The sequence below is a fragment of the Ahaetulla prasina genome, chromosome 1 (assembly GCF_028640845.1).
Source record: "Ahaetulla prasina isolate Xishuangbanna chromosome 1, ASM2864084v1, whole genome shotgun sequence".
NCBI classification, from domain to species: Eukaryota; Metazoa; Chordata; class Lepidosauria; order Squamata; family Colubridae; genus Ahaetulla; species Ahaetulla prasina.
Genome location: NC_080539.1, coordinates 364,258,936 through 364,271,187, shown reverse-complemented (window position 1 = coordinate 364,271,187; position 12,252 = coordinate 364,258,936). Strand labels below are relative to the sequence as shown.

Sequence of the window (12,252 nt, the reverse complement as noted above, 5' to 3'; positions counted from 1 at the left end):
AACCCGCCCTGCACAAAGGAATGGAACCCAGTACAGGTGGTCCTCGACCTACCACAATTCATTTAATGACCATTCAAAGTAAACAACAGCACTGTGAAAAACGACTATTGACCGCTTTTCATGCTTATGACCACTGTCATGTGATCAAAATTCAGACACTTGGCAACCGAATCGTATTTATGACCATCGCAGTGTCCTGAGGTCTTGTGACCACCGTTTGCAACCTTCAGATGAGCAAAGTCAATGGGGAAGCCAGATTCACTGAACCGTATTAGTAGCTTAAGAACTGCAGTGATTCACTTAACAACTGTGACAAGAAAAGCCGTGAAATGGGACAAAACTCACTTAACAAATGTCTCAGCAACCGAACTTTTGGGCTGAATTGCGGTCGTAAGTCAAGGACTACCTGTATAGACTCATGGGACCGTTTCAAAACTCCTTCATTAGAATTAACAAATCATCCTAGGCTTACTGGCGTTTTAACTGGCATCCAACAAGCATTTTCATCTGTAAATGCATCATTCAGCAATTCTGCCTTCCGTGCCAGGCGCTAAAGGATTCCATGCTAAAAAGCAAAACACACAAAGGCGAGAGTGGGCATTGTCTAGCTGTCCATTGTTGCCTCCAAAATCTGGAATTCAGAGATAGGTTGTTGTTTTTCCCATGCAAGCCCCACGTGACTACTGTGAATAACCCAGCTTTAACAGACCACAGGGAAGCTGAGCCAGAGGCACGTGGAAAATTTCAGAATGTGTGGTAGGCACACTCACAAAATGACTGCCGTGGGAGACTTGTTTCCTTGTTCCCGTTTGTCAAAAGGTGAAGAAGTTCCTCAGGATGTCTTAGTTAGACTTTCATTTCTCTAAAACTCACATCTGCGAATACTAGACCGGTGTTTCTCAAGCTTGGCAACTTTAAGATGCAGGAACTTCAACTCCCAGAATTCCACAGCCAACATGGGGAATCTTAAAAGTTGCCAAGGTTGAGAAACACTGGGCTAGACACTCGTGCAGTGATGGCAAACCTATGACACGCGTGTCAAAGGTGACACATCAGCATTCACCAACACCCATAACAACTGTTCTCAAAAGCACACCCTGTTTGTGAACATTTTTCGGAGGCTGAAGAGGCCACACAACAATGGGGTTTGGTCTCATATGGCCTTCAGGGCCTCTAAACATCATGCAAGTATATGCTAAACATCATGCAAGACGGCTGTCTTTCGAAGACCATTTGACGGCCATCTCCAGGAGAGCTTTTCACCAGGTTCGCCTGGTTCGCCAGTTGCGCCCCTTTCTAGACCGGGATGCCCTATGCACGGTCACTCATGCTCTCGTGACATCTCGTCTGGATTACTGCAATGCTCTCTACATGGGGCTCCCCTTGAGGAGCACCCAGAGACTCCAGGTAGTTCAGAATGCGGCTGCGCGGGTGATAGAGGGAGCCCCTCATGGCTCCCACGTAACACCTCTCCTGCGCAGACTGCACTGGCTGCCTGTGGCCTTCCGGGTGCGCTTCAAGGTTTTGGTAATGATCTTCAAAGCGCTCCATGGCATAGGGCCGGGCTACTTACGGGACCGTCTGCTGCCACCGAATGCCTCTCACCGACCCGTGCGCTCTCACAGAGAGGGACTCCTCAGGGTGCCGTCGGCCAGGCAGTGCCGACTGGCGACACCCAGGGGAAGGGCCTTTTCTGTGGGGGCCCCCACTCTCTGGAACGAGCTTCCCCCAGGTCTTCGCCAACTTCCTGACCTTCGAACCTTCCGCCGCGAGCTTAAGACACATCTATTTATCTGCGCAGGACTGGACTAGAATTTTAAATTTTTAAATGTTTAAATTTTAAATTTGGTTTTAAATGGGTTTTATTATTTATATCTCTATTTTAAATATTCGGCCTATGTAATAAGTTTTTTAAATTAATGTTTTACCCTGTATATATATATGTTTTTTTATATGGCTGTAAACCGCCCTAAGTCCCTAGGGAGGTAGGGCGGTATAAAAGTGTGAATAATAAATAATAAAACAAAATAAATAAATAAATATGGGTTGTGCTTTCACGTACTTTTCATGGGCTGGCCCGGGGTGAAATGCTCCTGGTTTGGACCAGATCGCCAGATCCGGTAGCGATGGCGGCGGGTAGTTCGGAGAACTGGTAGCAAAAATTCCTCCCCGCCCCCAAGCCCAGCTGAGCTGCGCGATCATCAGAGGATTGTTTTTTTTTACTTTTAAAAGCATTTTTTCTTCGGCCAAAAAAATGCTTTTAAAATGTTCCTCTGATGATCCCAGCTGAGTTGGCTGATCATCAGAGGCTTTTTTTTTCTTTTAAAGGCAAAAAAATGCTTTTAAAAGAAAAGCCTCTGACAATCAGGCAACTCAGCTGGAATCATCAGAAGAGCCTTTTAAAAGCATTTTTTTACAACCGCTTCAGCCAATGAGGTTGTAGAAAAAATGCTTTTAAAAGTTAAAAAAAAAAAGTTGGCCATGCCCACCCAGTTACATTATCCCCCCCTCCACCAAGCCACGCCCACAGAACTGGTAGTAACTAATGTTACCTTTCACCACTGGGCTGGACAGTCTATAGAAGAGCATTGTCTGCCCCTTGGCTGCTCCCTGGATCAACACGCTCCATCTAGAGGTGTGCTGCTGCCAGTTCGGGCGAACTGGTAGTTCCGACCACCGGCTGGGCCCACCCTGGAGCTATCCCGTCCTATATATCTCACTCTCCGGCTCGCTTGCTCTGCCCATGGAGCCCAACTGATTTCCATGCCTCACCTGCTGTACTGGAAGCCACATGCAGGAAATTGCTGTGTGTTTGAAGTGGAAGGTGAGCATGCGATTGAAGTAAACATACATGTGCACATACATTTTTGGATGTGCACTAAGTAAACCAGTTATTAAATTATGTGAAGTTCACCTCTGCATACGCCTCTGTCTCACACTGCCTCCTTCAGATCTGCTTTGGGCCAATTACCATGAGACTGAGAGTTCAAGTCCTGAACCAGTCACTCTCTCTCAGCGTAACCCACCTCACAGGGTTGTTGTTGTGGACAAAATAGAGGATGAATATCTATTGAATACACCACCTTGAGTTATTCATAAAAAATAATAAAAGTGGGATATAAATAAACAAACAAATAGCAGACCAGTTCAAGTCATAAATCAAGTCATGAATATGAGGCATGTTCAGGAATTGCTTACAAGTAGTCCTTGACTTACGACAAGTGAGCCCAAAATTTTTGTTGCTAAGTGAGACATTTGTTAATTGAGTTTTGCCCCTATTTTATGATTTTTCTTGCCACAATTGTTAAGTGAATCACTGCAGTTGTTAAGTTAGCAACAGGGTTGTTAAGTGAATCTAGTTTCCCCATTGACTTTGCTTGTCGGAAGGTTGCAAAAGGTGGTCACATGACCCTGGGACACTGCAACTGTCATGAGTTCAATTGCCAAGTGTCGGAATTTTGATCATGTGACGATGGGGTTGCCGCAAAGGTCATAAGTGTGAAAAATTGACATAAATCACTTTTTTCAGTGCCATTATAACTTTGAACAGTCACTAAATGAACTGCTGTAAGTCGAGGACTTACATATTTGTTTTTAAACCTGGAGGCTTCATTGAAGAAAAAAGGAGACACAGATTTATCAGTTTTGTTAAGAATTGTTATTCTTAATTGGAACTTTAATAGAAAATGACCGTGGGAAAAAAAACTAGAAATGTCACTGAATTCTGTGGTTTCATATCAGAAAATCATCACACCAAAAAGTCCCCACCCACCTTTTATTCCACTATGTTATTCCCCCCACCATGAATTATTTTTTGTGATAACTTTTAAGTGAATTAGTAATTATCTCAACCTGGGCGGAAAAGAATGGCATCATTTCTCCCTTCTTCCAGTTATTTATTCATTCATTAAATTTATATGCCGCCCACCCATCTGCAAAGCAACTCTGTGGCTTAACAATTAAAATCATAAATGTGAAAGTATTAAAAAATATTTACTTACGTTAATATTAAAAAAAACTACTTAAATTACTTAAGTACTGCAGCGATCCATGCCAAATAATAGGGCAGATGGAACTCACTATCACAAGAGGTGACAACTTCTTTAATTCAAATGACAATTTTGTGTAAAAGTGGGAACAGCGCAGGGAAAGGGACTATCTGCTGGGAACCCTCTTCTAAAAGGGCTACTGTTAATGCTCTTAACCTTTTCATGGAAGAAAAAAAAATTAGCAGAATTGGCCCCCCGATGGTTATGTTGAAGCAAAGAAGCATCAAGACTCTTGCAGCTTCTTAAAACAGAACTTCGGTTTATAATAGCAGATAAGCTCCAGGCTTCCAAAGGGCTCATTACAGCTAATTGTGAATTTTATTTTAAAACATTTTGAAGGTTTCCATTAAAAAAAAAAAAACAAACACCAAGACTTTCTTTGGAAGGGCAATTGAAATAACTTGTCTTGATCCTTCTTTTCATGGTGACTTGATCCTATCACAGCAAAAAAAAAAAAAGACCTGCCTTTAGATGGCGTCAGAGGAGGAGAAGGAGGAGTTATTTTTTGGTGAAAAGGCAAGTGGTTGAATTTCTTTCTTTTTTTCCCCCCTTTTAATTTAGCCTGGCAAGAGTTTCCTCTTTTTTTTTAAAGCAACCTATTGCACTCCACACTACTTGCTAACCTCTCTCATAGACCTTCTGTATTTGCTTTCCTCACTCACTCACTCCCTGTAATCCGTTAGCTTGAGAGCTGCCTGCATTTCTTTCTCTCTTTCCTTCCTTCCTTTCTTTTTTTTAAAACAAATCTCCTTCTTTTTCTCTCTCTCTCTCTTTCTTTTTCTTCCCCACCTCCTCCAGCTGTGGCTTTAGGAAAAGCTTTGCCCTCAAAGTCTGGAGCACTTTCTGACAAGAGGGGGAAAAAAACAAACAAAACGAACTTGGGGCAGCCAAGAGAAAAACACACACACACACACACACCCCACTTTCACAAAGGGTAAGCGAAATTATTATTTTTTTCTCTTCTGCTCCAACCCCCCCCCACCCCCCTCACCCTTCTGCAGCCCTGGCCCCTTGGAGGTTACCATCCCAGCAAGGCTCAAAATCCCGCGCCAGGATTTGGGACTGCCGTGCTACCGAGCTGGTGGAGCTGAGCACGGCTTGCCAAGGTTGCTCCAGCTGAGGGAGAGCGGTAAGGTCCTGAAATCGGGCAGGATTCCTCACCTTCTGGGCGGGTGGGGAAGCATGGGGAGGTAGGTGTGTGTGTGGGGGGGGGGAGGCAATGCTTGCCAGATGTTTCCCAAAGCTTCACACGTATGCAGAAAACGGCCTGTCATTGTTTCTCGTGAGCCAGCAGCTTCTTATGCAGCTCCTTTCGCCGGAGTTTAGCCTCGACCATCTGGTTGCAAAGTTGCAATTTCCATCTCCCTCAAGACGTTTGCTTTGACTTTTCTTTTCTTTTTTTTTTTCTTCTGCTTTTGGGTCTGCTTTTAATTACCTGTCTTCTGTGGCAGCCTGTCAGGCGGTGTGGAATTATATGTCTGCCTTTCCTTGCCCTGCCCTGCCCTCCGACTAAAAAGCACGCTTCTCTGTCTGTCTGTCTGTCTGTCTGTCTCTCTCTCTCTCTCTTATCTCTTCGCTTTTTATTTTTCGGTTTATATGGCAATCTCTCCATTTTTCTGGATGGTTTTTCCAAAATACCCCTCCTTGGAACAACCAATTAACGGTGGTGCTAATTTTGCAAGAGCAGCTGGAGAGCTGGCAGAGCATCTACAGATCATATGTTCCTCAGATTAGATACCCGGAAAACATCTTGAAAACCACCCCCCAATCCAAAATAAAATAAAGTCCCCTCCAAGCACCACCCATTTAATTAAACCCCTTGGAATGTAGTCTTTTAATATATTCAAGTAAATATTTGTCAAGATGAAAAGCAAGAATTTACATCTCATGGATTAAAAGTGCAAATAACAAGAGCTTAATAAAAGAGGTTTAGTCTTCAAAACAAGTTAGAATTGGATCAAGATTAGAATCCAGATGTTTGGGAGCTCATGCTGCTTTCTCTCTCTCTCTCTCTCTCTCTCTCTCTCTGGAGGTGGTTAGTAGATTGAAGGAAACTCCACCTTTTGTGGTCTTCCATTCTTTTCTCCCCCCGCCCCGCCCCATCTTCTTCTAATCTTTTAATGTTATATTTTTAGTATAACTATGATTATTGCTATTACTGTTTTAGCTTTTGATGTTTATAAGATGCCCAGAGTCACTTCAGGACAAAATGAGCAGCATATAAATCAAATAGATAGATAGATAGATAGATAGATAGATAGATAGATAGATAGATAGATAGATAGATAGATAGATAGACAGATAGAAAGATTAGATAGATTAAATTAGGTAGGTAGGTAGGTAGGTAGGTATATAGATAGATAGATAGATATCCTGCAGGATGACCGCTTTCTATTTAAAACTTTGTATGAAAGCAAGTCCACCACTTTTAAAGCAGGTTTTTTATCGGTGAACCTCATATATCAGCAAATCCTTTTTAAAATATAACCAAAATCCCTTTGCATTGCACATAAATCCAATAAGTAAGTAAGTGAATAAACAAACAAACAAGCAAACCTGTTAGATGACCTCTTTCTGCCTTTAAATGAAAGCAAATCCACTCCTTGTACTTTCTTGTATCATCAACAAATCCTTAAAATGTAACTAAAATCCCTTTGTTCTAATTAATTGAACCCATCAATTTGACCCTATCCAAGCAGAGAGAAGAATTCATTTCCTCTGGGTTATATCTAATCTGCATCTCCAAGATAAATACGTCAACCAAGGTGGAATTAACAATTTCTGCCTTTACATTTTGTTAAATTTTGCCATGAAGTTCTTGGATTAAAAACAAGTGTAAAAAGAGGCTGGTATGAGATGAAAGTGTGCACAGAAAAGCATGGAACTGGAAAAAAAAATTCAAATCTTTTGTATCTCAGATATATCATGCCAGAAAATGTGCTTTCAGGTGTATGTATGTGTATGTGCGTGGATATATTTGTATATGTGAAAAATGTACACAGAAAGATATATCATTGTCATGCAGAATATTAAAATGTAAACTAATGCAGTTAATTTAGGAAAGGAAAACAATACACTGGTAGAAAATTTGGGAAGGACACACTATTTATTCCTTATCTTGTCCTCTGGAATGACAGACAGTAAATTTGATTTATTTATTATTTTATTACCATAATTAGATTTATATCCTATCCTTTCTTTTTTTCTTCTTCCACTATATTCCATCAGTTCAAGTCTACTTCCTTTCTACTCACTCTTTCCATTGGTTCAAATATATTTCCTCCCTTCTTTCCACCCATCCGCCCATCTACATATAGCTGAGATTGTGAGAAATACATCTTTGAGTTATACCGGTTGCGTTGTTATGACTAACTCCAAAAAAAGGCGTCATGACCTGGATCTAAAATTCCAACGATGGGCCCCCCACCTCACCTTGCAGTCACATGACTGGACTTTGGGTGTTTGCTTAATGACTGTCACAGTAAAGGTTGTAAAATCAGGTTGTGTGACTGTCCTGTTACAACCATTATGATTGTAATGGGCATGGTCTGTTACAGTCATTACTCCAGGACTACCTGTAGGTGCTTCTTAAAGTGAATTCATAGCGCCGTGATGGTGAACCTCTGGCACGTGTGCCAGAGACAACACACAGTGCCCGCTCTGATGGCACGCAAACCGTCGCCCCAGTTCAGCTCTGCCTTGCATGCACGCGCACCTCCCACCAGCCAGCTGGTCTCTGCCGTGCATGTGGGGGAGCACGTGTGCATGCGCAGGGGGGCGTGTTGGGGGGCCCACGCACGCATGCACGGGGAGCAGGGTGCATGTGGGGGATGTGCGAGGGCCTCACACACATTGCATTTTGGGGGTTTGGGCGCACGTACGTGCACTCGCGCATGTGCTTTGGGCACTCAGTCCGGAAAAGGTTAGCCATCACTGTCATAGCAGATGGCCGAATTATTTTGTTCCTGTACTGTGCAGTATCTCAAGTCACAGTTGTTGGAGAATGAGGAGAATAGAACTGGAATGATTCTAGCTTTGTTTGTAGGCTTCCCAGTCACATCTGTCTGGGCACAGTGCCTTCCAAATATGTAGCAGGTGGAATTCTTGGGAATGTAGTCCCAACATTTATAGAAAATTCAATACCAGGCTGAGATAAACTGAGATTATCTCCGTTTAATCCAAGAAAGTTCTTCCCATGTACATCTGCCCTGGAGATGCTGTGGTGATGGCGTCAAAGGGTGGGTGGATTTTCCTTAACCAACTCTCTGACTACCATAAAGGAGGAGATGATTTTGGTGAAAACTCGGAGAAAAGGAGCAATTGAGGGGTGGGTTTCCTCTGAATTTTCTTCATCCTGTTTGAGATCTTCAACATGTTAAATAAATCACAGGTTCCATCCTACAAACATGAACTAGAGGATGGAAAGCCCTGCAGAAAATTTGCTTTGATTTGCTTTGTAGCACAAAAAAGAGGCACCCCTTAGAGCAAAAATCAATCCTCATCTGCTTTCCATTAACATCTTCTCAATCCAGAGACCCAGCCAAATGGCTAAATTCTCTCCAGCTCTGGTGGTGAAAGGAAGAATAGCTGCCCTCCCTTCCTCTCCTCCACAACAATATGTTTGGAGGAAGAGGTGGAGGAGGGTTGGGGGGGAGAAAAGGTCTACAACAGAATAACTGCATCTGAGTTGCCAAAATTCAGTCGTGCACTAGAGGGCAGCAAAGAGAGCTTTACTCTATCTCTGCTGTCCTCTAATGTTTGTGATTTTGCAGCTCTGATATGACAGTCCCTGTCTTAAGACAACCTCCTGGTGCTCCCCAGATGCCACCAGACAAGTCCAAATAAGCCGAGTGCAAATGCTGCTACATGTTCCAACACATCTGGAGGACGCCAAGTAGGAAGGTTGAGCCAGCTATTTCCTGAATCTGCAGAAATTTAAAGCACGAGTCACAAAATGCAACAGGACGAGAGGCTTGAGGGGTGGGGGGGATGCTGATAAAAGACAGGCTGGGGGTGGTGGGAGGTATTGGGTTGGGTATCCATCAGCTGGGACTGGGAGTTGCTGAAGGATAATGAGAAGTAATTATTCATAAGCGCCCAAGGGAAGCTGCTTCACACACTGAAATGCAAGGCAATTAATGAGGCTGAGGTAAACCAGGCCTCAGCCTGGAAATTCTGGAACGCTGACAAAGGAAAAATGCTGACTTCAGAAAGGCATGCTCTGAGCTGAATTCCTTTCTTGCTATTCCTTTTTCTTTCCTTTTCTTCTCTACCGCCAGCCAGACTATCATCTGAATTTCTCTTCCCCCCCCCCCACCCCGTCTCATTGCCTTCCCTTCCCGTGATCCATTAACTTGTTCGGCTTTGCTCTTCCATCCATTACTTTTGCCAACCTTCTGTTTCCCTCCAGTCTACTGAAATCCGTTCTGGTTCCTTCTTCCCTTCTCTTTCTTTTTCTCCTCTGCCAATATTTTTCTTTCTGCGCAACATCCACTTCGTATTTCTGAATCGATCGCTTTTTTTTGCTTTTCGGTCTTCACTCTCTCTTCTCCCATCTTTTTCCTCTGTTGGTTTCAAGAGGCAAAAAGCCACCGAAGTCCAGAAATTTGAACATCTTTCTTGTCATCCATCTGAAAAATGTTTTCCCATTAAAGCATTGGCCCATTTAGTGCTTTTGTAACCAGTTTTGTTCCAGAACTTTAAAAAAAAAAAAGCTTGAAGCACCATGCTTCATTTTATGCTCTGCACACATGTCTTTTTTTTTTTCTTGTGTTCAGTCATGTCCAATTCTCAGAGTCTGCCTAGACATGTCCCTGCAGTTTTCTTGGCAGGTTTTCCAGACGTGGTTTGTCACTGCCTCCTTCCTAGGGTTTAAAGAAAATGACTAGCCCAAGGTCACCCAATTGGCTTCATGCCCAAGACAGGGCTAGAACTCACAGCCTCCTGGTTTCTAGCCTTCTAGCTAAGACACATGGTAAACCTCACTTAATCACATATGAAAGAGTGAGATAAGTTTCAGTTTTTCCATCACTCAGTGGCTAAAATGTTACAGGTAATCCTCGATTTACAACAGTTAATTTAATGATCATTCGAAAAATGATCTGACTTACGACCAGTGGTGGGTTTCAAATTTTTTTACTACCGGTTCTGTGAGTGTGGCTTGGTGGGCGTGGCAGGGGAAAGATACTGTAAAATCTCCATTCCCACCCCACTCCAGGGGAAGGTTACTGCAAAATCTCCATTTCCTCCTGATCAGCTGGGACTCAGGAGGCAGAGAATAGATGGGGGCGGGGCCAATCAGAACTTTTACTACCGGTTCTCCAAACTACTCAAAATTTCCGCTACCGGTTCTCCAGAACTGGTCATAACCTGCTGAAACCCACCTCTGCTTACGACCATTTTTCACACTTATGACAGTTGTAGCATCACCATAGTCACGGGATCAAAATTCAGATGCTTGGCATCTGTCTCATCACCATTGCATTATCCTGGGATCATGTGATCACCCTGTATGGCCTTCTGACAAGCAAAGTCAATGTGGAAGCTGGATTCTCTTAACAACTGTATTACTACTTTAAACACTGTATTGATTCACTTAACAACTGTGGCAAGAAAGGTTGTAAAATGTGGCAAAACTCAAGTGTCTCACTTAACAGAAATTTGGGGGTCAATTTGGGTCGTAGGTTGAGGACTACCTGTATTTTAATATTTCCTGTTGTTTTTTCCCCCCCTTAAACTCTGCTTCCTCCCCTTCTGCCCCCTGCTCCTGTTGTTTCCGCTTACTATCCAACCTCCTCCAGTGCAATGCAACAGAGAACTGGCATATGCTGAAGGACGAGATCCTGCTTCAACACACCTTAAACATCCCCCATCCTCACTGCCTTCCAGAGAGCGGCTGAGGATGACCACGAAGGACCCTGGAACCTCTCTTGCAGTGGCATAAGCGGTGGCTCAAAGAAAGAAATGTTGGGGCAGAGTCGGTCAACTTGGTCCAACCTAACTGACACTATAAAGAGTACTGCCGCCCAAGATGGCAACGGTCTGGAGATTTCTCACCTGGACACTTGTCTCTACCATGTCTACAGGCAACCTTCCTGGCTACACCTTTCAGTCACAAGGTACAGTGCTACTGGCCCAAAACACAAAGTTCTACCATGGTTAATGAACTTTGAAATCTTGTATTTCTAGTCCCTTAAGCTAAAGGTGGACACAGTGGTGGGATTCCAATAATTTAACAACGGGTTCTCTGCCCTAATGACCAGCTGGGTAGGTGTGGCTCGGTGGTCATGTGACCGTGTGGGTGTGGCCAACTCAACATCACTCACATCGATGGGCGCTTCACCTTAGCTGTTGCATTGTAATAAGGGTTAACCAGAGCGACAGTTTCTGTAAGCAGGGCAATAAACATTAGGCTAGAAACAACACCAGAATGTTTCCTTTCTGCCTGCCTTACAGGATTAGCCCTGTAAAGTAGGAAAAAAACAAAATAAGATTTCTTCCAACAATCGGTTCGCTGAACTGCTTAGAAAGTTAACAGCTGGTTCTCCTGAATAGGTGCGAACTGGCTGAATCCCACCACTGGGTGGACACTATATGGCTCACCGTCATATAGGACCTTCAGTCTTATTTCTGCAAAGATCACATTGCTAACATTCAGCCGCATGAGCCGAGGCGGTGCAGTGGTTAGAGTGTAAGTACTGAAGGCTACTTCTGCTGACTGCTGAATTTGACACTTCAAAACTCACCGGCTCAAGGTTAGCTCAACCTTCCATCCTTCCGAGGTGGGTAAAACGAGGACCCAGATTGTTGGGGACAATAGGCTGACCCTGTAAACTGCTTAGAGAGGGCTGTAAAGCACTATGAAGGGGTATATAAGTCTAAGTGCTACTGCAGTTGCTAGCCATTAACCTTGCATTGGTAGTGCAAATTTCCACCATTATTCTGCAAAAATCTTAAAATAGAAGAGGTAGGTGAACGTTCCAAAGGAATTATCCAGAGTGATAGGGCACAAAAGGAGAAAGACTATTAGATCATTTTAATAATTCCTTCAATCAGGGTATGCATCTTTATTAACAGAATACTATTCTGAAAATTCTGATAAAAAATAAAATAGCGTTATGCTTCTATGCACACACATAGTCCAAAAACTTGGATGGGAAAAAAAATAGAACTTATTTTCACCAACTTGTCCCTCTTTGAAATT

The 12,252-nt window shown here is 43.2% G+C and overlaps 1 protein-coding gene across 6 annotated transcripts in view; it reads left to right on the top strand.

The window, feature by feature from the left end:
* The first annotated feature begins 4,592 nt into the window (after positions 1-4,592).
* The window catches only part of ADAMTS10 (ADAM metallopeptidase with thrombospondin type 1 motif 10), an 86,621-nt gene continuing 78,961 nt past the window's right edge, over positions 4,593-12,252 (top strand). For 4 of the 6 annotated variants that reach the window (XM_058163421.1, XM_058163419.1, XM_058163420.1 and 1 more), the window contains exons 1-2: positions 4,594-5,178; positions 10,850-11,167. In XM_058163421.1, the coding sequence (XP_058019404.1) occupies positions 11,080-11,167 (88 nt within the window). In that variant the 5' untranslated portion in view covers positions 4,594-5,178; positions 10,850-11,079. Of the gene's footprint in view, positions 5,179-10,849; positions 11,168-12,252 lie in introns of all 6 variants that reach the window. The other 2 variants (XR_009152751.1, XM_058163417.1) reach the window with 2 other exon arrangements.